This window comes from Beta vulgaris, chromosome 6 (genome assembly GCF_026745355.1).
Source record: "Beta vulgaris subsp. vulgaris cultivar EL10 chromosome 6, EL10.2, whole genome shotgun sequence".
Classification (NCBI taxonomy): domain Eukaryota; kingdom Viridiplantae; phylum Streptophyta; class Magnoliopsida; order Caryophyllales; family Amaranthaceae; genus Beta; species Beta vulgaris.
The window spans coordinates 61,596,537-61,623,056 of record NC_079207.1 but is presented as its reverse complement, the minus strand read 5'-3'; the positions used below and the strand labels follow the sequence as shown (position 1 = coordinate 61,623,056).

Genomic DNA, 26,520 nt, shown 5'->3' with positions numbered 1-26,520 from the left:
ATCATATCAGCATAATATTTTTGAGTAAGAAACATGAAAATATTTTTCGTAAACCAAAGAAAATTGAAACTTCAATAAGAAATATAAAACTAGAAGACAAAGAAGAACCTTGAAGTAAAAAAAGTAGGAATTCTTGAAAAAAAAATTGTGTGGAATGGCTTAACGTATGGGATATATATAGGAGTATAATATGTAATCCTGAACTTCCAAAATTAAATAGTTTGTAACCTTCACCATAAATTAGGAGATTAAATCAAGATTTGTAACCTCCATCATAAATGTAGAAGTTTTAGGAAAACAACCTCCCCCCTCACCACGCACACTTAGTATACAATCCTGTCAAAGCAAATGACCCAACTTTATTTTTATTTTATTTTTGTTTTTTTTTTTGAAATTTTTGACTAGGATAATCCAATTTTGGCGCTATCTTCCGCCAAAATAATTTAAAACAAGTGAAATTGCCGAACTACCCTTTGCATAAAATATTTAATTTAGAAAATAAATATTTTAATTACTTGAATAATTACTCAAAATATGGGGTATTACAGTCTACCACCGCTTAAAAAAAGTTTGGACCTCGAAACTTAAGACAAAAAATTATAATAACTTTCAAAAAAATGGATTCAAATCCACAATTGCAATTTCTGACTCAAATGCTCATGTCCAAAATGCATATAATGACTAAAAAATATGCTAAATAATTGTGGTAAAACCGCAAAACTCTATCGCATTCTACCCCCTTATAAGGAGTTACAACCTCATAACTCGACAACTAACCTCGGAAAACAATGCCAGATATTTCTTATGCATATTTGCTTCAGCCTCCCATGTTATTTCCTCAATCTGATGGTTTAACCATAATAATTTGACTAGTCTTATATCCTTAGTTCAAGTACTTTTAACTTTACTATCAAGGATTTTTAGAGGTTTTTCGTCGTAAGTCAGACTATCGTATAACTTAATGATCTTATGATGTAGCACATGGGACATCCAGAATATATTTCCTTAACTGAGATAAATGGAAAACATCGTGTACTCGACATAAGTCATTTGGCAAATCCAACTTGTACGCCACTTTCCCGATCTTCTTTAACACCTCATATAGCCCTATATACTTTGGGCTTAACTTTCCCTTCTTCCCAAATCACATCACCCTTTCATTGGAGATATTTTCAACAATACCTTCTCCCAACCTAAAATTCTTCATCCCTTCGCTTCAAATTAGCATAACTGTTCTGCGGATCTTGAGATGCCTTGATCTTTTCTTGAATCATTTTCACTTGTTTCACCGTCTCTTCGAGGAACTCGGGTCCACGCACCACAGTTTCACTAATATCATTCCAGCAGAGTGGACTTCTACACTCCTGATCATATGAAGCCTCAAACGGAGTTGTACTAATACTTGCATGATGAGTGTTGTTCTAGGAGAATTCTATCAAATCCAAGAAATTCTCTCACGAATCCTGATACTTCATAACACAAGATAGCAACATATCTTCTAAATTTTAAATCGTTCATTCTGTTTTCCCATCTGTAGCCGAATAAAAAGTTGTACTCACTAACAAATTAGTACCCAAAGCTTTCTGCAAACTCTGTCAAAAGTTGGACAAGAATCGTGAATCACGATCGGAAACAATGTCCTTAGGCACACCATAATATTTCACCACCCACTTCACATATGCTTTAGCCAATTGATCCATCGACCAAGTATTCTTCATAGGCATGAAAGTTGTGGATTTAGTTAAACGATCTACCACTACCCAAATTGTATCATTTCCCGCCTTGGTCCTTGGTAATGCTGACACAAAATCCATTGATATAGAATCCCATTTCCAACTCGGAATATCCAGAGGATGAACCTTCCCTTGCGGCCTCTTGTTCTCAAACTTGACCTTTTGGCATATGAGACATTTAGCCACGAACTCTACCTCTTGCTTCATGTTTGGCCACCGAAACGTTTTGCTTCATGTCCTTGTACAACTTATCACCATCTGGGTGTACCGAATAAGGTGGGCTATAATTTTCGTTTCAACTCCTCTCTATTAATTGATATACACCACCTTCCCTTGAACCGAATACTTCCATCATCATCTACATGGAAATCCGACATCTAACCATACTGGAGTTTCTCTCGAATATTTTCTAACTTATCATCCTTTGATTGAACCTCCCTAATCTCATCATAGATTAAGGGTTGAACTGACAAAGAACCCACCAATTCTTCCCTAACTCGTTCTTCAGTACCTCTAATGGCAGCAGTTTCAGAAACTCTAGTGAGCTTGGCGTACAACTTATGCTCTCTTACGGTGGACAAAACATCCCTCAACTGCAGCTCATGACTGCTCCTACCCTTCGAATATATCAAAAATGGCATCATTGTGATCTCATAGTGACCATAAGGCATCCTAAACGCATTCTTAGGATCACCCTTAATAATCCTCAATTTGTGATAACCTAACCTCAAATCTATCTTCGAGAATAACCCTGCTCCTTTCATCTGATCAAACAAGTCATATCTTCCCGGAAACAGATACTTACTCTTAATCGTCACATTGTTCAACTCCCGGTTGTGAATACACAATCTGAAATTACTATCTTTCTTTTTCACGAATAATCCAGGTGCACCCAAAGGAGACAAACTAGGTCTTATATACCATTTTTCTAACCCCTCCTCCAAATGAACTTTTAACTATTTCATCTCAGCTGGAGCCATTCTATATGGTGCCTTTAAAATAGGTCCCTAATAGGTCATATTAAGTGTATGGTGAACTAAGATCCCTAATAGGTGGCACACCTGATATCTCTCAAGGAAATAAAAATACATCAGGAAACTCAAATACGACCGAAACCTCCCTATTCTCATCTTCCTTTTCAATCCTCCGAACTCCACATAAGAATAACAGACACCCCTTCTTCACATAAGGTTGAATTCTCACCGCAGATACTATCTTCATTCCATTCTCCTCCCCAAGCTTCTTATAAGTCACCCTTTCTTTCGTAGGGCCGACAAAGGACACCTTCTGGGCCTCACAATCAATCTGAGCCTTGAATCTTCTCAACCAATCCATCCCCAAAATTACATCGAGGTTTGACAAGTCAAACTCAACTAAGTCGGACGGAAAGCTCACCCCAACCATCACTAAAGGTACTTGACTATACAATCTAGTACAATTAAATATCTCTCTTGATGGTGATGCAATTTCTAATGAAAAAGGTTCCAACTACTACCTCGAAAAATTAGAATGAGATGATCCAGAATCAAATAACCCTTTGATAGACAGGAAATTAATGAAAAAGGTTCCAACTACTACCTCAGAAACATTTAGGGGCCCCACGATGATTCATGACGAAAACTCTACCTTTAGACTGATTCCCCATCTCTGGTTTAACACCGGCATTCGAAGAAGCTAACTTATGTTGATTATTCTGAGGGGCCTTACTACTAGGGTCAGGCTTGACTGCAGGTTCTCCACTAGCTTTTCTAAAGCACTCAATACTCCCGGTGCCCCAATTTTTTCTGACAATAATGATATGTCACCAAGTAGACCTCACAATCCTTTCTAGGGTATTTCTTATCACACCTTTTGCAGAAAAAGATTATCTCAACTTTCTTCCCAATCCCTTGGTTTTCATTAGGCTACCGACTAGGGTACCTATTGTCTTTATCAGTTTGGTTAAATCTACCATTAGGCTTAGGTTTCTTATCTCCACTTTGTTGGTTCCCATTGTTGTTATACTTCCTCTATTCCTTAGAGGAGGTCCCTTCAAGCTCTCTTCCTTGAATCCACATAAGTGAGCGGCTCTACCATAAATTTCACCAAGAGTCACAAAAATTACACCTCCCAACTTACTTTATTTGTATGATTAAGGTTAACCCTTACTCAAACCTTTGGGCCTTCAAAGTCTCAAATGGCACTCGCTCAGGTGTGAACCTCATTAACTCCAAAAAATTGATATAATGCTCATTAACAGGCATAGTCTCCATCATTAGATTGGTGAACTCCATAGCCTTTTGCTTCCTTAAGTACGGAGGATAAGAATTAGTCATCAAGGCATCTTTAAACTCGTTCCACCCAAAGTCTTGTTCTTCTTCAAGATATCTTTTTTCCTTTTTTTTTCCATCATAAGTCTGCCTCATCTCTCAAATATAAACATCATTATTAACTCTAAGGTTTTTAGGGCACACTATGGCATCAAAAAGCTTATCTAATTCTCGAATTCAGTTTTCTAAGCTAGCTGGTTCCTCTTTCCCATGGTAAGTCGAAGGTTTGAGAGCTGCTACTCTCTCAAAAACCTCAACAAAACTACCAGTCTTACTCTGCTTGGTTTCTTGATTAGCTATCACATGAGTGATGTTTTCAATTACCTTTCCTAGCCTTTTAATCATAAAACTTATACTCCTTCTCCTTCTTTCTGCCATTATGCTAGAAGTAAGAGTGTTTGAGGATAAATCTCAACTGAAACTCATAGAATAGTTGGGTGTCTACCAAACAATTCAATAAACATGCAAGTATAACTAGTTTAAAACAAAACTGTAAGAATAGTGCCTTGAATGTGTTCGTCAAAATACGTCAAAAAGGAGGTCCTGGGGTACCGCCCAATCGAGTCGGGCTCTCGCCCGACCCGATCGGGCCCGTGATGAATTTGAGAACAGCAGATTTTTGGTGAAGTCACCCGATGACGTCGGGCAATGTCGCCCGATCGGGCGAGCTCGTGAATTACGACTCGGGCGAGTCTCTCCCGACCGGGCGCGCAACGAAGTTGGGGAGTATAAAATACCGCCCGATCGGGCGGATTTCGCCTGACCCGATCGGGCGGCTGCCCGGTAAACGCGGAAATGCGTTTTTCTTACGCCAAGTACAAATAGGTTATTTATACCTAGGTTTTAAAGCCGAATCAGACTCTATTCTCTCTGTAATCTGTTCTACTCACATAATAAAATATTCACCCTCTCTCTGCCGTGGATGTAGCCAAATTGGTGAACCACGTAAATCTGTTGTCTGTTTTTATTGTTTTTTGCATTCATAATTTATTTCTCTCTCACGTCCGTTATAACAAATTGGTATCAAGAGCTTTGGTGATCGATCTGTGTGAGAAAGATGTTTGGGATGCATGTCAAAATTGATAAATTTACTGGGAGAAATAGTTTTAGTCTGTGGCAAATCAAGATGCGGGCTTTACTAAACCGATTTGTGGGCACCGTTGGCCAAGAAGGCAACGGATTCAGTTTCCGCTGAGATGGAAACTCTGGAGGAAAAGGCGCATTCAAAATTATGTTGTGTCTGTCTGACGACATAATTACTGAAGTTGCGGAGCAGGAAACTGCTGCTGGTCTGTGGTTGCAGTTAGAGAGTTTATACATGACGAAATCTCTAACCAACAAGTTGGTTTTGAAGCAACGTCTGTTCAGCCTGCGTATGCAGGAAGGTACGTCTCTAAGGGATCACTTAGATAAACTAAATACTATCTTGCTAGATCTGCGAAATATTGATGTTAAAGTAGATGATGAGGATGCTGCTTTAATATTGTTGGTATCTTTGCCTCTATGATATGAGAATTTTGTGAATTCTTTTATTGTTGGGATAGTCTGTCGTTAGAAGAAGTAAGATCTGCTCTTCATACTAGAGAGATCCGTCATCAGGCATCTGTTATGGTGCAGTCGATCCGGCTGCTGGATTAGTAGCCAGTAGTAATGGATAAGAGAATTCGGGGAAACAATCCAGGAAACCGTCTTCTAGAGGTCCTAAATCTAGTGATGTCTATAATTACTGTAAGGAAACGGGGCATTGGAAAAGGGAGTGTCCTAAGAAAAAGAAACAACTGGATAAGAATGAAGGTTCTGCTGCTCTGGCAGAAACTGGAGGTGATTCTGAGGAAGATCTGGCCTTAGTAGCTAATAGCCAGTCACATTGTAGGGATGTGTGGGTTCTTGATTCTGGGGCTCTTGTCATATGTGTTTGCGCAGGGAGTGGTTTATGAACTATAAACAGGTTGATGGAAGTGTTACTATGGCCAACAGTGAGGTCTGTAAGACAGTTGGTATAGGGTCCATCAGAATTAGGACATGTGATGGCAAAGTCTGTACTTTGAATGATGTTAGGCATGTTCCACAGGTCACAAAGAATCTATTTCACTTAGTCTGTTAGACAAGAAAGGGTTCAGGTTCAAAGGTGAGGGTGGAGGGTTGTATGTCTACAGGGGTTCAAAGACGATCCTGAAAGGGGTTAAACGGGAGACATTGTATGTGTGCAAGGGTCTACGTTAGTCTGGGTTGCTACATTGGCTGTTTGTGATAGTGTTGAGAAACAGGTGGAGCACAGAGGCACTCTAGGTTGGAGTGGTGGTTCACGTCAGGGAGAAATCTGTCAACACTCACAATCTGAATCTGAAATTCCGTGTTCTTCGTCATCAAAGTTGGGTCAGTCAAACTTGACTCCTGGTCAGCATGAAATCTTTGGGAACTCTCCCCAAAGGGACGGTTGTGAAGACATGGTGGGTTTTGCACTGTATGTCGGAGAGGTGAATATTTTTGGGCCGTCCAAGGAAGGTGTTGTGCTAGGAAAGAGTATAAGGAACACATCTGTTCGAATCTGATTCCACAGGGTAAGTTCCAAGGTTGCTTGGACTTACAACTGTTCGTGTTGTTAGCTGCCCTCTTGGGGAAATTCTGGGGTCCTTAGGGAATAATCTGGTCTGATTGTCTATTGGGACAAATCTGGTGTAGGGAGTTTCTGGGCGTTGTGATCAATGCATCTGGTTTTCTGGTTATTGTGAGAGGATTCAAGTCAAGGTGGAGATTTGTAAGAATAGTGCCTTGAATGTATTCGTCAAAATACGTCAAAAAGGAGGTCCTGGGGTACCGCCCGATCGAGCCCGTGACGGATTTGAGAACAGCGGGTTTTTGGTGAAGTCGCCCGATGACGTCGGGCAATGTCGCCCGATCGGGCGAGCTCGCGAATTACGACTCGGGCGAGTCTCGCCCGACCGGGCGCGCAACGAAGTTGGGGAGTATAAAATACCTCCCGATCGGGCGGGTTTCGCCCGACCCGATTGGGCGGCTGCCCGGTAAACGCAGAAACGCGTTTTTCTGACGCCAAGTATAAATAGGTTATTTATACCTAGGTTTTAAAGCCGAATCAGACTCTATTCTCTCCCGTTATAACAATAACAATCATATATTTCATATATCACGAACAAATATAAAGGCCTTATATATAACAACTACTAGAGCATTTGAGTGTATTAAAATATTGTTAAGACGACTAGGCCGCTTCATGGCCAAAACAAAACTATATATGTCTAGGTTACCGAAGACTTGAAACTATGATAGTCTGTCTTAATAATATTCTACAGCTCATCAATGACCATATAATCAGATTGGCCTGAGTATTATCAAAAGGTAAAAAAAATAATACTACACATAATACTACTATTTGCTCGCAAATCCAGCATGACCTCTTTGCTTATCTCATACATAGTGAATAACACAAACTTTTCCCTCTACTTGCAACAAGAATCATATAAATGTAAGAAAAATTGAGATATTACAAGAACATCATAAGAATAATACTAATATATACGAACTAAATATAGTTCAAGATTTGTTCTAGATGAACCACTACGGCTTAAAATATTTATTTCAAAAAATTTAAAAGTGTACTTAAATTCAAGATATAAAATAGACAAGATGAGCATAAGTCCTAGGTAAGGATGTTATCCACAGCGTCGGAGAGACCTTTCCTAATCCTGGACAAAGCTTGTAACCCCAGCATATATTTCATAGGTCTTACTACCCAACATGACTTTTATTAATCATGCTAAACTAAGACGTCTTAATAAGCTAGTTCAAGAACTTATATTACTAATTGTTTGGGCCCATTTCTTAAACCGGCCCATCTACGACGAAGTTACTAAAATACCCCTAACATCAGGGAACATAATCCTCCACCAGCTGGAGCCGATTAAAATGCCCTCATTCGTTACATGTCTCACCCTCTATAAATAGGGGTTGTCTCATCAGACAAAGGTATTCAATTCTCACCTAACAAAACCAGAGCATCTCTCTCTAGACTGGATTACTTTCTCTCTCTACCTCAATCTCAACTGACTTGAGCGTTGGAGGAGCTTTCCCGGGAACACCCCCGGGCCAGTTTTTCCTTGTTTTGCAGGATTGGAGACTACGAGACTCAGGATCCTAACCTAACTCGGGATTTGACTCACCCTAAACACATTAATACTCTTTTGACTAGTTTCTAGACAGAAACACTAATCTTTCACAAAACTAAGATTGCATCAACCTAATTTATCAACCAAGTATATGAGCATATCCAATATGCATTTATCACTAACAATTCACAACAATTCAATGATACTCTATTTATGAAATCAACGAACATAAACACAATCCAAATTTAATATATGAATTCACAAATGATGATAATTCAACAACATTAATATCACACAACTAGTAATCCCATTCCACAGTCAATATTTCATAAATCAATTCCTAATTTGCATTTAAATTTCGAAAAAACATAACAAGATCCAAAACAGAGCATAGAGGAGGTTTACTACCTCAGTCAACCACCATATATGGCGGCAACACGCCGAAAGTTAGACAAGAAACAACGATAACAACGCACAAGCTTGAGAGAAGATCGCGGAACAGGAACACATCAGTCGCGACAGGAGACAAAGAACAACAGTAGCAGCGGCGACGTTTGGTGGTAACAAGAGCAACAATCGCAGAACAACACAACAATAACAACACCGCGACAACTCACGGTGGCAGCGCTGGCAAGCCGAAGGCGGAGAGGTAGGCTCAGCCGAAAGAAAAGGGAGGCGGAAAAGAGAGAGCTGCGGGAAGGAGAGAGACTAAGCAACAGCAAAGAAGCAAGCTCCGGCGAGCTTAGGTAAGGTAGAAGAGATAGGAGCGCAGGCGAGAGGGAGAGTTCGAGGGGCCTGGGTTTTGGTTTCACGGAATTCTTTGAGGTTTGGGTGGGCGAAAATGAACGATGGTTTGGGTGTTTCTAAACAACCGACAAGGGAAAGGGGTATTTCCCTTTCCACATAAGGTGAAGAAAAGAATAAGGAAACCGACTTGGTATTCTATTTTTGGAAAAATACTACTTAATTAGTTGCACCTAAAACTCAATATAAAAATTAATAATCATAATAATTTCATAAAAGTAAGTAAATAAATATTTTGCAACACGACAAATAAATTTTATACTTCACAACTCCAATAAAATTTGAAAATCCAAAACAGAATTAACTCAATAAATATAATTAGCATTTAATAAACGCCTTTAAAAATAAGCATGCTACAATGCGAGAGCGGCTAGGTGATATTTGAGTGAGGTAATGTTCGAGAGAAAATATATGTGCCATAGATAAATTGACTTATTAGGTAGTTGTCATTCGTCCTTGATTTCCCGAATTGTATGCATAACAATCCATAATCCTAGTTCTTTATTAATTGATTCATTCCCTCGTATTTAATTTAGTTATTTGCTTAGTTCTATAAAACAACTCTTTTCATCTGATGATTTAGTTAGTATAATATTATAATTCATATATAATAGTATAAATTTCTCCCTATGTATTCGATCCTGACGTTCCTGAATACTAGTTAGTGGATCTTAGGTTATCTTTGATCAGGTGATACGACTTTAGCCTATCAGCAAGCAGCAAAAAGCATGAAAGCATTGAATATAATTGTTATTACCCTGATGCCAAAAACAAAATGTCATAAGAATGCGACTGAAGCTATGCCCATTCCTTGCTATAATACCATTTATAAGTGTATTACCAAGGTTCTTTATGCAAGATTAAGACAGGTATTACCTGATTTTATAATGGAAAACCAAGGAGGGTTTGTCCATAGCAAATTTACTGTCCATAAAATTATGGTAATTCAGGATTTAGTGAAGCATTATGGCAGGAAAAATGTGAAACCAAGCTATTTAATGAAGATTGATTTGTAGAAAGCCATGATACAATGAATTGGGAGTTCCTTAAAGAGTTGATGGAAGCTTTGGGCTTCCCTTCTTCCTTGACTGATCTTGTAATGGAGTGTGTAACAACTCCTATATTCTCATTGATGTTGAATGGACAAATGGAAGGTTTATTTATCTCTATTATATAAGGGAAGGGGGGAGCAACGATGTCCTCTTTTGAAATGCCTATTTTGCCCCCTTCCCTTTCTAAATTACAAAAGGAATGTCAAATCACGTTATAAAAATCATGCAAATCACTCAAATAATCAGAAAACTTTATTAAAACTTAAAATTAACATACAAACTAAAACTAGCTAATAACCTAGAACGTCAATACATAAAAAAACATTTACAAAAATTTACTTACAAATCACTATTCTTAAGAACCATTCACAATTAATGGTGGGTCATGATAAAAAATAGAGGTGTATTTGTAGTGAAATCAGAATTTAAAAGTTAGACAAGGGAAAAAATTATTTACTTTTTTATAGTATTTCCTATATATAATGAAACTTTTACATATATTTGGACCTATTTTTTTCTATTATATAATAGCGATTAATTATCAAGGTAAAAAGGTTTATGTAAAATATCATTCAAGAATTAAAGTATGTAAAAGTCAGAATTCGAACATTAGACATACAAAATATAATTGTTTTTAGTTACAAAATTTAATTGGTTTATACTCTGTCATTTAAGTCTCTCATCAGTCTTTTTTTTTTTTTTACTTTTCAAAGTTAAATTATATAAACAAAATAGAAATTTTATTGAATTTATCTATGATTTCTAATATTATAATTTTTTAGTTGATTTTTGAATTAAGTACACTTCTTCAGATATTATGAAGAAAGTGGACAATTGGATTTCAACTCAAATTTTTGTGAGTATGTATTGACGTTATAGTGTATTGGTTGTAGTTTGTAAGTTAATTTTTTGGTTTTTGTAAAGTGTACTCATTTGAGTAATTTGCATAATGTAAATTATACAATTATTTTATTTTAGTTGACTTGTGAGTGATTGTTATAATTTTTTTCAGTATTTTTATTTGAATCTCCCTTTGGTTTGTAAGTGAATTTGTAATTTAGAAAGAAAAATGGGTAAAATAATAGAAATGATAATTTTTTAGAACAATGATTTGCAAGTGAATTTTGTGAATGTTTTTGTATGTATTGACGTCCTAGTATATTAGTTTTAGTTTGTAAGTAAACTTTTTGTGTTTGTAAAGTTTTCCGATCATTTGAGTGATTTTTGTGATTTTTTTTTATTTCCTCAATTCTATGAGTAATTTGTAAAGTTTCCTGATATAAGTTATTTCTGAGTGATGTTGAAACTTAATTTTCGGTGGCTTTGTTAGAACCCCCATTTCAGTATTGACATTCCTTTTGTAATTTAGAAAGGGAAGGAGGTGAAATAGGCATTTCAAAAGAGGACACCATTACTCTCCCCTTCCCTTATGTAATAGTCTATCTCTATTACATAAGGGAAGGGGGGAACAACGGTGTCCTCTTTTGAAACGCCTATTTTGCCCCCCTTCCCTTTCTAAATTACAAAAGGAATGTCAAATCACGTTATAAAAATCATGCAAATCATTCAAATAATCAGGAAACTTTATTAAAACTTAAAATTAACATACAAACTAAAACTAGCTAATAACCTAGAACGTCAATACATACAAAACCATTTACAAAAATTTACTTACAAATCACTATTCTCAAGAACCATTCACAATTAATGGTGGGTCATGATAAAAAAATAGAGGTGTATTTGTAGTGAAATCAAAATTTAGAAGTTAGACAAGGAAAAAAATTATTTACTTTTTTATAGTATTTTCTATATATAATGAAACTTTCACATATATTTGGACCTATTTTTTTCTATTATATAATTGCGATTAATTATCAAGGTTAAAAAGGTTTATGTCAAATATCATTCAAGAATTAAAGTACAAAATATCTCTATTATATAGGGGAAGGGGGAAGCTATGGTGTCCCCGAATGAAGAGACTATGTTACCCTCTTCCCATTCTAAATTACAAATTCACTTACAAATCAAAGGGGGCTTCAAACAAAAATATCAAAAATATAATTATAACAATCAATCACAAGTCAACTAAAATCATAAAATTGCATAATTTACGTTATACTAGCCTTTTGTGCACGCGATGCGTGCAAGGATACATTCAAATGAATCATGATGGGTTGGTTTGGGTTATTTTTATTTTGAGCAATAAACTTGTGCACTGCCTGTCTGATTTAATTTAGGAGGATTTTTTATAAAAAAATCTTGCTTGTTAACCAGGAACAGTTGTACCATATACTTATTTGCCACTTAAATCGGTGAAGATTAATTGTTCTCCTTTTCTAAATGTTCACACTTTGAGTTCTAATTATATTTGAAATGAAATTTTAAATTTTACTGATTTTGCATGAAATGGTCATTTTAATTTTTCTCCTTTTCTAAATTTTAACACTTTGAGTTTCAATTATAATTGAACTGAAATTTTAAGTTTTTTATACATAATCTGATTTCGCATGAAATGGGCATTTATAATTTTTCTCCTTTTCTAAATTTTAACACTTTGAGTTCAATTATATGTGAAATGAAATTTTAAAATTTTCATAACAATCTGATTTCACATGAAATGGTTTTCGCAAATTAATGTAATTTTTTTTTCTGAAAATGGATTGTTGCAAAAGTTGTTCGCAAAAAGGTTTGATATTGTTTTGTTTTTCAAAATTTATTTCTGAACATGGATATTTTGCAAAAGTTTTGGGCAAAAATTTTATATTGGAAGTTTTAGAAAAAAGAACTAAATGTGTCATAAATGAATTAAATTTCATACACATCTTGTTTTCTGATTTTATATGAAAATGGATCAAATTTAAGTTTAATTATATAAAAGCCCTCTTCAACTAATTGCTATTATCTCCATTTTTTCAACTACATAACAGTCGACTAATGTGAAATAACTTTGAAGATTAAAAGAATTATGTACGTGTTTAAAAGTTCGCAAATCGCCGATGGACGATTGTGTGATATCACTGTCAAAATCTTATGTTTTTCTCAGATTTGTGTTTATAGGTAATATTTATGAGTATGTAATTGTGAATGGTTATTGAGAACAATGATTCGTAAGTGAATTTTGTGAATGTTTTTGTATGTATTGACGTCCTAGTATATTAGTTTTGCTTGTAAGTTAATTTTTAGTTTTTGTAAAGTTTCTTGATCATTTGAGTGATTTGCGTGATTTTTACAACATGATTTTCTCAATTCTATGAGTGATTTGTAAAGTTTCCTCATATAAGTGATTTATGAGTGATTGTTGAAAATTAATTTCTGATGGCTTTGTTTGACCCCCATGTTGGTATTGAGATTCCTTTTGTAATTTAGAAAGGGAAAGGGGGCAAAATAGTCAGTTCAAAAGAGGACACCGTTGCTCCCCCTTCCCTTATGTAATAGAGATATGCAAATCACTAAAATGAGGAAGCTTTACAAAAACTTAAAAATTCACTTACAAACTACAACCTATGAAAAAATTGACTTGAAATCAAAGTGTCTACTTTCTTTACAATTTATGAAGTACTGTACTTAATTCAAAAATCAACTAAAAAATTATAATATTAGAAATCATAAATAAATTCAATAAAATTTGTATTTTGTTCATAGAATTTAACTTTAAAAAGTAAAAAAAAAACAAAACAAAAAGAATGGTGGGAGACTTAAGTGACAGAAACTAAACCAATCAAATTTTGCAACTAAAAACAATTATACTTCGTATATCTAATGTTCGAATTTTGACTCTTATGCCGAAAAAAATCGAGTTTATGTTTCGAAAAAAAATTCAAGCACGCATCGCGTGCAAAAAATTCTAGTATATTCTAGAGGTATGTGACGAGGTGATTCTGTCCCACCTCTACTTTTTGTAATTTTTATGGAGCACCAGTCTAGGAGATTAACAAAGCTAAGAGAGTTGAATCATTTTCGTTTCATCCAAGGTGTAATGTGTTGCGAGCTAGGGTGAGTATGTGTCTGTGATGTTAATGTTGCAAGCAGTTAAGCCATTTTCATACTCATTTGGTTTGAAAGCAAATATCAATAATGTTATATATGCTTGTGGTATGCCTTAGGATGATGAATAAAGAGTAATAGCAATTTCAAGCTTTACGCAACCGACTCTTCCATTAAGGTACTTGGGAGTACCAATTTGTGCTAAGAGAACTACTGCTGCACAATGTGGGGTGCTTATTGATAAAATCACAGCGAGAATCATGGTATGGAGTTCAAGGAACTTGTCCTACACTGCAAGACTACAGCTCATTAACTCAACCTTGATGAGTTTGCACATATACTGGGCTCAGGTATTCATCCTTCCTAAGTCAGTGTTGAATGATATAGGTAAGATTTGTAGAGCTTTCTTGTGGAGTGATTGTCATTTTACCAAGAAATCTGGTGTTGTAGCCTGGGAACAAGTGTGTACTCATAAAGAAGCGGGAGGACTTGGATTCAGGATTATCGTGTTGTATAATGTGGCTAGCTTGGGAAAATATGTGTGGGCAATAGAAGCTAAGCAAGATAGTGTTTGGATAAAAGGGTGGATGTAGTTTATTTGAGAGTGGATGATTTGTGGGCTTATGTTCCTAAGCCTAGTTCAAGCTAGTAGTGGAGGAGAATTTGTACTGTTAAGCAAGTGTATACACAGTGTGAATTTAATAGCATGAGGAGCTATTCTATTAAAACTGTTTATAATAAACTCATGGGAGAACAGTGTCACATACGATGGAGTTTTTTGGAACAGACTAAATGTTGGTAAGCATAGATTTATACTTTAGTTGGCTATTGATAACTCTCTGTTTTATACATGAATTTTGCCCGTTATATTACTTTTTGGTACCAGTTATGAAACTTATAATAGCTTTCTTCTCATATTTTAACATTTTTATGAGTAAAGTTACGTAAGTAATAAAATTGATGAAAAGATGAATAACACCTGCTTAATAAACTATTTGCTTGATTTTACTACAATACTTATAATGTTCACATGCTAATTTGACTTATTTAATATTCATAATATTGGTATGTGTTTACTATGCAAATAGTTTATTTTTCTAAAGCGAATTTATTCATTATCTTATTATTTATTGTTTTGTAGAAAAATGATGAAAAAGAAACAAACGAACAAATAAAGTAGAGGAGAATCATCTACTAGGGCTACGAAGGAAAACTAAGCTTAATGGTATAAAACATACAAAAGGAAAGGAAGGAGAAAAGATGTTGTTGGGCCACAAAGCAATACTCCCTCCGTTTCCTAAAGATCTTCCCTCTTTTACTTTATTTCTTATTTGGAATTTTTTTACCCTTTTTTCTCGCTCATGTTCCTATCATAGAGTCTATCATTACATTATTAATTCAATTTCACTCCTTTTCTGTTTTCTACTTTAACCCCTTTTTATTTGTTTATTTATCTTAATCTCTTTCTCTCTCCTACTTTACTCACCCCACACCCCCACACAAATGGATCCTCCTTGGTATTTGTAGGAACAGTAATAAGGAAGATCTTTAGCAAACGAATGAAGTATATGGCAGCAGCCAAAGGAGACAAAAAAAGGGTAAGTAAATAAAAACCCTGGAGGACGAGATTTTAGAGCAGAGGACAAGAACAATATGGTGACATGTAAAAGATAGAGGGCACAAAATATTTTAGTGTAGAAGATTACGGAGGCAGAAGAACAGAGGCTACGAAGACGCAACAAAAAAGACGTGACGAAGAACAGAGGCATGACGAAGGAACAGACACCAGCTCGCGGCGCCAGCACGGTTGCGGAGGGCTATTGATGAAAATTAAAAGTTCATCTGATTGGAGTTCTTCTACTTCTTTAACTTTTAATTATTCAATTATTGATTTTGTTTATTTACAATGTTAGGTTTTAATTCTTTATTGTTATTCAATTAGATAGTGTTTGGGCTTATTTCCTGGTTTAAGCTTACCAAGGATAATCCAGCCCAATAAAGGCCTTAGAACCTCCAGTGGGCCCCACCTGTGATGGTGCATCCCAGCTGTCAGTGCCCCCAGCTGGCCTACAGTTGGGAATCCCCAGCACTATAAATACTCAACCCCCTCATCAATGAGAAGGTATTGAATTCTTACCTAACAAACCAGAGCATCTCTCTCTAGACTTTATCTCTCTAAGCTTGATCACTGACTTGAGCGTCGGAGAGGCGATCCCGGAACAACCCCCGGGGCAGTCTAACCGTTACTTTTGCAGGATTCCGGCGTACGGACTTTGGACTCAGGACATTCAATCTGACCCGGTACTCCCTAAGCAAAGGAATCATAACCCTTAATTTCTAGACAGAAACAGTTTGGCGCCGTCTGTGGGGAAAGTACAAAAAGTTACTTCGCCACCACTCACTCAGATTTATTCATCTAGCTACTCAGCTCAGAACGCCAATTGACCATGGCACCAACCAAAAACACTCGCGGCAAGCCAGCCTCCGAGCAGGTCTCTCGGCCAGAGAGAGGCCACTCGCCCGCACATAATCGGGATCCCCAATCCCCGACCGGAGCGAGGCCATTCGCCTGCGCATAACCGAGAGGCCGAGCGGACTCCCTCACCAGCTCGGAGGTCACCTACCGTCCAAACTCTGGACCCTCGGTCAGTTCCCAGCATATCCAGCATGTGGAGCCTCAGCCGCTCTTCGCGTCTGACCTGGCCCTTATCACGGCTCAGCTCCAGGAGACATTCCAAAAGGGTATGATGGACATGATGGCCATGCTTCAGCAGAGGCAACCACAACAAGTCGTCCCGCTCAATCAGCATGACCCGGGAGCGCACGGTCGTCCGCTCTCAGAGGGACAACTCTCGTTCTAATCGAGACCCGCAGCCTAGCCGGCCACGGTCCGATGCGAGAGACCCGAGCCACCGGGAAAGGAAAAGTCGCGCGACAGGGGTCGGCCCGTCAGCATGCAGAGACCCATGTATCTAAATCCCCAAGGGGGGTGCGGGTCGGAAACCCCAAGATGCCCGGAATTCCTTAACAACAAGAAGCGCCTCAGCCAAGGCTATGACGCTCGGGAGTTCCTCAGGAAGAAAGCAAATGACCGAGAGGGCCAAGGGGACTCGGCTCATTCTCAGCCCCCTAGGCTAGCTGGAGGAGGGCTCAAGTTCCTGATCCCCTTCAGTCAGGAAATCCTAGGAACCCAACCTCCGGGTAAAATCAAAACCCCCCTGATCGAGCCTTTGCGGGCCTAACCGACCCAATGATCATATGGCTAGTTACAAGGCTCAAATGAGCGTGCAGACAAGCTGCGAGGCCACTTGGTGCCGCTTCTTCCCTACCACCCTTAGAGGGTTGGCTCTGAATTGGTTCCAAGAACTGCCGGCGGGGTCATCACTGACTTCGCCATATTGGAGCACCTCTTCATCCATCAGTTCGTAGCGGGAAAGAGGCAAAGAAAAACCAGCCTTCACCTCATGGGGGTGAAGCAAGACAAGAATGAATCCTTGTCGGACTACATCAAGAGGTTCAACGAAGAGTCTCTAAAATAACCGACCTACAGGACGCTGTAGCCTTCGCTGCCCTCATGTCCGGCCTCCAACCGGGTCGGCTCAGATGGTCATTACCGAGAATGAAGTCAAAACTTACTCGGAAGCCATGGCTCGGGCTCAAAGATTCATCCAAGCAACGGATATCTGCCGTTACTCGGACGAGGTTGGCAAGAAAAGGAAGGATGAAGGGAATCACGTGGGTCAGCCTAAGCATCAAAGAACAGGGGGCCGAGGGGATCGGCTCACTGATAATGGCAACGACCCCCGATTCAATAAAAACCGGAAGGAAATCTACTTTGGCATCCGGGACAAAAATTGGCTTCCCAGGCCAACGCCCATCCGGACGTCATCGTCTCGGAGGGACAAAAGTTTGTGGTGTGACTACCACAAGGAATGTGGCACACCACCAATGACTGTCGGGAGCTCAAAAAATCCTTGAACGGCTTGGCCGACCAGGGCAAACTCAACCACTACCTCAAGCGGTCGAGCGAGGAAAAGGGAAAGCAAAAGGTGGAGCAGTCGAACAGTGGGACACCGAAGGCTTCATTGGTGTCATCGCTGGAGGATTTGCGTCGGGAGGCCTAACCGGCCGAGCGCAAGGCTCACCTCCAGAACCTTAAACATCAGGTGCTTGATGTTCAGCTCCCCCGAGCAGCTGCCCCGTCATGACATTTGGGGAACCTAGTCGGACGTTGCTGTTCCGCACGACGACCCCCTTGTCATCGAGCTCAAGGTAGCGAATACAAAGGTGAAGAGGGTATTGGTGGATAGCGGCTCATCCGCTGATATAATCACCCTTGACTGCCTCAAAAAGCTGAAGTACACCGAACGGGATGTTACCCCCATGGCTCAGCCGCTCATAGGCTTCGGGGGCAACTCTGTCCACCCGGTCGGATCAATAAATTACCCACTCGGATGGGTGAAAAGGGTAAGGGGAGAAGCCTACCGATCGACTTCTTGGTGGTAGACATCCCTTTGCCTTACAACATAATAATGGGGAGGCCCATGCTAAACAAGGCCAAGGCCGCCATCTCCACCTACCAGCTCCTCTTGCAGTTTGAGACTGATGAGGGAAGGTAGGAAAAATTCAAGGCGACCAACAGGCCGCAAGAGAGTGCTATGTGAATAGCCTCAAAAATACCGACGTCCAAAAGGACTCGGACAACGACGTCCAAAAGGACTCGAAAAAAAGAAAGTATGAAGGGGGTCAGCCCTCAACGAGCCTCGGGGTGTACATAACTGAAAACCCCAAGCAATATGAACGTCCTCAACCAGCCGAAGAGGACGAAGAAGTCGCGATCGGCCAGGACCCCGGTCGGACTGTCAGGGTAGGCAAGGCCATGGACCCGCAAACAAGGCAAGATATCATCCAAGTGCTCACGGAGTACCAAGATGTCTTTGCCTATGAGGCCACAGAAATGCCGGGGCTCGACCCAAAATCATGTGCCATGAGCTTAACATCAAAGAGGGGTTCAGACCTATCAAGCAGAAGCTCAGGCACCAAGGTCCCGAAAGAAATGCCGCGGCAGCAGCAGAAGTCAAGAAGCTGCTCGAGGCGGGTTTCATAGAAGAGTGTCAATACTCGGAATGGCTAGCCAACGTGGTCTGGTCAAAAAGCCGAGTGGGGCATGGCGAATGTGTGTCGACTTCACCGACTTAAACAAAGCCTGCCCAAAAGACAATCACCCTCTGCCAAAGATCGATAGGCTGGTCGATTCAACGGCCGGGCACGCCCTTCTCAGCTTCATGGATGCAAATGCCGGCTACCATCAGATTCCCATGGCCGAGAAGGATAGGGTTCATACTGCGTTCATCACTCCTCAGGGTGTCTACTGCTACAAAATGATGCCATTCGGCCTCAAAAATGCCGGGGCGACATATCAGCGTACCGTAACAAAATCTTCAGCGACCAATTGGGTCGGAACATTGAGGTATAGTTGACGATATGATAGTCAAAAGCAAGGCCCAGTCGGATCACCCTCAGATCTGAAAGAAACGCTGAGCACCCTAAGGAAATACCGAATGATGCTCAACCCTAAAAAATGCGTCTTCGGAGTTAAAGGGGGAAAGTGCCTCGGATTTCTAGTGAGAAGAGAGGTATAGAGGCCAACCCGGACAAAATCAAAGCGGTCTTAGAAATGAAATCGCCTCGGAATGTTCGGGAAGTACAGCGCCTAACCGGCTGCTTAGCGGCATTGGTCGGTTCCTCTCCCGGTCGGCCGATAAAAGCTTGTTGTTCTTCAAGGCCCTGAAGCGAAAAGAGTTCGCATGGGATGACGAAGCCGAGCAAGCCTTCGCTGACCTCAAGAATCACTTGGCATCTTTGCCCAAACTGATCTCCCCCTTGCCGGGGGAACCCCTGTTTATCTACTTGGCTGTCTCGGACTACGCTCTTAGCGCCGTCCTGATAGCCGAGCGAGAAGGAAAGCAACATCCGTGTACTTCATCAGCCACGCCTATAGGGGGGCCGAGGCGAAATACAGCGATGTTGAGAAAATGGTCTTTGCCTTGGTGATGGCGAGCCGGAAGCTCAAGCCCTATTTTCAAGCACACCCCATCAAAGTCCTAACCGGACAACCGCTCCGGAAGCTTATTGAGAATAGAAATCACTCGAGTCGGATGAGTGATTGGGCAGACCAGTTAGCAGATTTTGGGCTCGAGTTCGAGCCCCGAAGAGCCATCAAGGCCCAAGCACTCGCTGACTTCATCACTGAATGCGCAACTCGACCCCCGGTCGGTTCGCAAGAGGAGTGGGAATTGCTTGTTGATGGGTCATCCACAAAGAGTGGTTGTGGAGCTGGGCTGGTCATCAAACCCCCGGTTGGAGAAAAAATTGAATATGCTGTTAAGTTCGAATTTCTCGGATCTAACAATGAAGCCGATATGAGGCTCTCATCCTCGGAATCAAGCTATGCATCCTAGCTGGGGCAACCTCAATCTAGCCAAGTCCGACTCACAACTCATAGTGGGTCAGATTTCCGGAGACTATGAGGCCAAGGAGGACAACATGAGGATGTACTTGGCCAAAGCCCGAGCTGTCATTGCAAGGTTGTCCGGATTCCGGATCACCCACATTCCTCGCTCGGAAAATCAGCAGGCTGATGCACTGGCTCGGATGGCTAGTTCTGCTGAGGGGTCGGCCCCCAGAACCATTACTTGGGAAGTGTTGAAGGAACCTAGCATAAATGCAAAGAGCAGCTCGTACTCAATCGATCCTCAAACTGGATGGGTGAAATTGTGGAGTACTTGCGAGACGGGACCTTACCCAGTGATCCTAAAGAAGCCGACCGGATTAAGCATAAGTCGGTTGGTTCCTTTGGCATGAAAGGCAGCTCTATAAAAAGTCTTTCACTCATCCCCTCCTCAAATGTATAACTCCCGAGGAAGGAAATTATGTCCTCCGAGAAATACACCAAGGAGCCTGCGGAAGCCATCAAGGGGGTCGGACTATAGCCGGAAAGGCGCTAAGAGCAGGTACTATTGGCCTACCTTAAAGCTGATGCCTCGGACTTAGTCCGACGGTGTCCCTCCTGCCAGATTCACTCGGACATACCGAGGGCGCCGGCCACTCCCCTCACCACCATTCAAGCAGTCCTGCCCTTCGACAAGTGGGGCATGGACCTGCTCGGACCTTTTCCCCCGGCTTCTGGGCAAAGGAAGTTCCTAATTGTGGCAATTGATTATTTCACCAAGTGGACCGAAGCCGAGCCACTGGCGTCAATTACTGACAAGCAGGTTCAGTTGTTCATATGGAGGAACATCATTACCCGGTTCGGAATTCCAAGAGCCTTGGTATCAGACAATGGCCGACAGTTCAACAGTGGGCCGACTCGAGATTATTGTGCCCGGTTCGGCATTCAAACAAGGTTTTCAGCGTCTCCCGCCCTCAGACCAATGGGCAAGCCGAGTCGGCTAATAAAATTGTCCTGAAGGGTATCAAGAAGTCCCTTGATGCCGCTAAAGGGGCATGGGTAGACGACCTACCTGGAGTACTCTGGTCGGCTCGAACAACGGTAAAGAAGCCACGGGCACTCCCCTTTCGGCTTGGTCTATGGAAGCGAGGCTGTCCTTCCGGTCGAGGTGGGAATTCCTTCCCCTCGGATGACATTCTATGAGTTCGACCAAAATGAAGAAGAAAAGCCCATCAACTTAGACCTATTGCCAGAAACCCGAGGCAATGCTTTGCTACAAGCCATCCGGTACAAGCAAAGAATCAAAGGCATTTAACCGCCGAGTAAAGCCTCGGCCAATCAGTCTAGGCGACTGGGTCGTCCGAAAGGTCGAAGCCACTGGACTTTCCCATCTCAAAGGGAAGTTGGGGGCAAATTGGGACGGCCCTTACAAGGTTACGGAAATCATCAAGCCAGGGACTTCCGACTCGAATCTCCCGAAGGGGTCCCCTGGCTCGGCCTTGGAACCTAGACAATCTCAAAAGATTCTATGTGTAACTTCTTTTCGTTACTTGCACTAGGGGCATGATGTAAGGCCAGACTACCTGGTCGGTTTAGCAAGCAATCAAATTGTAACTCGGACTTAACCAGTCCATGTACCAGTCGGTTTTAACCCCAGAAATGAAAAGACTTAACCAGTCTAATTATTTTGAACAAAAAGGCAAGCAAAACTTAACCAGTTTATTGTCTTTGAATGTTGTAATATTGCAAATAACGAAAAAATGCGACAAATGACAAGTTGCAAAATAGTAGTTGTATTCCAATTGATAGAAAGTTGCAAAATACAACCAAGAGTTTACAAAAGCAGTGGATCGGAAAGCAAAAAGCTAAAAGGGCCGACAAGGCCAAAGCTAAGAAAATAAAAATCCTAAGGAAGCTAAGTAGAAGGACCAGTGGCAGGTTGCTCTGGTGGAGCTGGCTCGGTGCTACCAGCATCTTCCCCTTCATCATCAGAGTCAGAGTCAGAATCGCTGTCCGAGCTCATCTCTTCAGCCAACTTGGCCTTGATCGCAGCTGCGTCGGCATCGGCCAACTCCTGGTAGCGAGACCAGACTGAATTCCAGTCGGCCTCGGGACAGGAATCAGCAAAGGCTACCTTAAGCCTAGCAAGCGCCTCGTCCTCGCCCATCTTATGGGAAGACTGGCCCACGTCGGCGCAAAATCGGTACAGTCATCCGACTTCTGCCAGCGCTTGAACCATTCCCCTGAGAGCGAGAAACGGCCGCTTGGGCTTTTTCAGTTGAGCCTCGGCCGAGAGAGTTTGAGCCGGACCTCCTCCAAGTCCTTCTCGGCCTGACCTGCTTGGTCTCGGCCGTAGCTTTGGCGGACTCAGCGTTTCCTTGGCAAGAGAAGGTTGGTCCTTTCGACCTGCCAATCCTCCCTCTCTTGCTTCCAGGTCGCCTCGCCCTTCTCGATCTTTTTGTTGGCCTCCTCCAAGCGGAGCTCGGCCAGCGCTTAGCTCCTTGGCCTGGTAGACCTCATCGAAGTGCTTCCGAGCCGCCTCTTCAGGTCCGAGACCTCTGTACCAGGGCGAGCCGGTCTTCGCCACTTTAGTCATTCGGATGGAAAACTGCGAAACAATAAACAGTTAGAGTTGGCTAATAAAAGCAAGTAAAAGGGCGTAGGAAAATTCACTTACGTCCATCCAAGAGCGGAAGAGCTCACTCGACTCATTCCTCTGGTTGACCTCGTTGATGTGGTCTCGGTCGGTTTGAGTACATAGGATCTCCAGTGCGTCGGAGATCCTCTTCTTCTTGTCCGTTTGGACATTTGGTAAACGGACCGGCGCCTCGGACAAAGAGCGCTCACCGGAGAAGGGTGAGAGGCCTCCGGTACGTACCCCGGACTCCGAACAGGCTCGAAATCTGAGGGATGGACTGAGACATGGGTCCCCCCACCTTCAGATTCGGGTCGAGGACTATTCACCTCGACGGAAGGCTCCTTTCTAGCCTTCTTTGCAGAAGCCTCCTGCTCGGCTCGGGCCTTCGCCAAGGCCTTTTCCGTCATCTCCACCCTCTCTTCAGTGCGCTCTTTGCGCTTCCTCGGTTTAGGGTTGGAAGGATCCTGCAAAACACATTAAAAGATGGTGAGAAATTGAAAAACTTAAAGCCAAACCGGGTCGGAAGAGAGGGTTCTCACCTTTGGCTTAGAAGGCTTGTTGATCTTGTTGGCCTTCATCTCGGCCCTAATCCGAGCCGCCTTCAGTGCAGCGGAGGTCAGTCGTTCGGCCATCTCTTGGTCAGTTTCCTTTATGTAAGCTAAGGAAGCTTCTGCGAAAGGAACAAGAACACAGTTAGCAAAATATAACAAGTAAAAGCGAAAACAAGTCAACCGGACCCCCTTTTGCCGGATTACCCTTGGGAAAAGCCGGGCTCAGACCGAACGCGGCTAGGAAGTGCTCATCTTTAAAGAGTTTGCAGCTCGGGAGCCAGTTCCCCGCCACAAAAACTTCACCGCCATCTACTATCTTAGCCTCCAACTGAAAGTAAATAGCGGCCACGGCTTCGTCTTCTGACAGCTCGGGCACTTTGAAGTTGAGGCAGTGATTTGGGTCGTCAGATGGAGGCACGGTCGGGATGCCCCATTCTCCCCCATAGTAGACGAAGGCAAAGCACCGGCGAAACCCCTTTTGAGAAGTGGGTAAGTCAAGAACGGTTCGGTAGCCTCGCCGAGCTTGGAAACACCACCACCCAGGTCCGTGATCCCCGGCTGGCATCTCATAGAGCTTGTACAAATGGCGCCAGAGTGTGAGGGTCGGCCTGACGCCAATGATATCACATATTACTTGGACTGCCAAGATTCCGCCCCACGAATTAGGAGACAGCTGACCCAAGCATAGGTTGTAGGCATTCAATATGTCCTTCTCAAACTGGGTCAGCGGGAATCTTAAGCCCATCTCCATGGCCTTGTAATAAAAGGCGGTGCATCCAGGAGGCGGACTCAGAATGGTATGGCTAGCATCGGGTCGGACTAATATGTAGGGGTCCTTTATTTGGAACTTCGCTGCTTGGCCTCGGGCATCCTCCAATAAGGCCCTTATTAAAGATGGAAGTGGAAATTTGGCGCCCGGACCGCCTTTGGGGTCGATCTCGGGATACGCGAGCCGACCCGATGTAGAAGCTTCGCCTTCCTCTCCTGGCATAGCTATCCTAACTACACCATCAGACAAATATTTGTCTAAGTAACTCCTCGAAGAAGGATAGGCCAGGGACACCTCCCAGGGTAGGGGGATGGTACCCTCGGCCTCCTCCTCCTCGGCTTGCGAAGGAGTACTTGGGAGGGAAAGCGCCTCAGGCACTGCCGAGGGATCCGGGCAACTTATTAAAGTTGACACCAAAACCATTCCCATACCCCTCACTTCCTCGGCTAAATTATAAGGAGGTGAGGGAGGGGGTGTCACTGACTCGGACGAGCTCCCCATTATTTATCAACAGAAGGGGGTCGGCCGATTTTATTAAAAGAAAGAGAAGAAAAACTTAGTAAAAAAGCAAAACAAAGGCGTACCTGGTCGGACGAAGAAGATGGGGCTCGGACTTAGAGAGAGAAAATGCTCTAAAGTAGAGAGAGAGAGAGCAGAAAACTCAGAGTTAGAGAGAGAGAGAGAATTGTAAAAGTGACAAAAACTCTCCCCTCTCTCCCTACTTATAGGCAAAGTCCTCGGTCCCCGTGCTCCACGTCACCTCTTGGACCGGGCCTCGTGTCTTCAACGCCTTAATGGGCCTCCCAACTGCCCAAAACTGTTCAAAAGGCACAACCCCTCGGAATATCAATCGTCACAAAAGTCATAAATAACCAGAAGTTGAATCGCCACCATGTTTTCAAGCACCCCAATAATCCACCGTTGCCACGTGGCATTTGGGTTCCCAAGAAGCTATTAAGTTCACCAGCTCAGTATTGCCAGTTCATCAGCTCAAGGTTACCCACTCGGTCGCCTCAGCCAGTGGTCCAAAACCTTAGGTACCGGCTCGGACAAGCATGGGGCTCATTGGCCCCTCATCCGAGCCGCGTCCACCTAGCTCAGCCCTTGGAGGCACTCCTCCTTGGTTGGTAAGTCTCCTAAGTCCCAGATTGACTTAGCGAGAGCAGGCACCGGCTCGGACAAGCATGGGGCTCATTGGCCCCTCATCCGAGCCGCGTCCACCTAGCTCAGCCCTTGGAGGCACTCCTCCTTGGTGAGTAAGTCTCCTAAGTCCCAGATTGACTTAGCGAGAGCAGGCACCGGCTCGGACAAGCATGGGGCTCATTGGCCCCTCATCCGAGCCGCGTCCACCTAGCTCAGCCCTTGGAGGCACTCCTCCTTGGTTGGGTAAGTCTCCTAAGTCCCAGATTGACTTAGCGAGAGCAGGCACCGGCTCGGACAAGCATGGGGCTCATTGGCCCCTCATCCGAGCCGCGTCCACCTAGCTCAGCCCTTGGAGGCACTCCTCCTTGGTTGGTAAGTCTCCTAAGTCCCAGATTGACTTAGCGAGAGCAGGCACCGGCTCGGACAAGCATGGGGCTCATTGGCCCCTCATCCGAGCCGCGTCCACCTAGCTCAGCCCTTGGAGGCACTCCTCCTTGGTTGGGTAAGTCTCCTAAGTCCCAGATTGACTTAGCGAGAGCAGGCACCGGCTCGGACAAGCATGGGGCTCATTGGCCCCTCATCCGAGCCGCGTCCACCTAGCTCAGCCCTTGGAGGCACTCCTCCTTGGTTGAGTAAGTCTCCTAAGTCCCAGATTGACTTAGCGAGAGCAGGCACCGGCTCGGACAAGCATGGGGCTCATTGGCCCCTCATCCGAGCCGCGTCCAACCGGCTCGGCCTAAGTAGGCCCTCCTTGGCTGACTAAGCGAACGAGGATACCGGCTCGGACAACCATGGGGCTCATTGGTCCCTAGGCCGAGCCGTACACCAAACACACCTCTCCTTGAAGAGACCGGGTCGGCACTCAAGCCATCCCTTTCCTAAGGGAGACCGGGTCGGCACTGAGGCCATCCCTCTCCTTTAGGAGACCGGGTCGGCACTCAAGCCACCCTTCTCCTCGAGGA

General features: G+C 42.6%; 1 protein-coding gene across 1 annotated transcript; it reads right to left on the bottom strand.

Annotated features, from left to right (window-relative positions):
• Positions 1 to 22,666: 22,666 nt before the first annotated feature.
• LOC125498501 (uncharacterized) lies at positions 22,667 to 25,422 on the bottom strand. The gene is made up of 4 exons (XM_057395829.1): positions 23,851 to 25,422; positions 23,635 to 23,765; positions 23,305 to 23,559; positions 22,667 to 23,065 (listed from the first exon to the last, which is right to left on the bottom strand). Exons 1-4 carry the CDS (start codon positions 24,914 to 24,916, stop codon positions 22,667 to 22,669), a joined length of 1,851 nt encoding a protein of 616 aa, XP_057251812.1. The 5' UTR covers positions 24,917 to 25,422.
• Positions 25,423 to 26,520: the final 1,098 nt, after the last annotated feature.

Excerpts from the sequence above, each read along its gene's own strand:
- LOC125498501 (XM_057395829.1), bottom strand. The coding sequence starts at position 24,916 with ATGGGGAGCTCGTCCGAGTCAGTGACACCCCCTCCCTCACCTCCTTAT. Across the intron at positions 23,560-23,634 it reads ACAAGCCTTCTAAGCCAAAG|GATCCTTCCAACCCTAAACC; the intron begins GTGAGAACCCTC and ends TGTGTTTTGCAG. Across the intron at positions 23,066-23,304 it reads AGGCCTCTCACCCTTCTCCG|TTTTCCATCCGAATGACTAA; the intron begins GTGAGCGCTCTT and ends ATTGTTTCGCAG.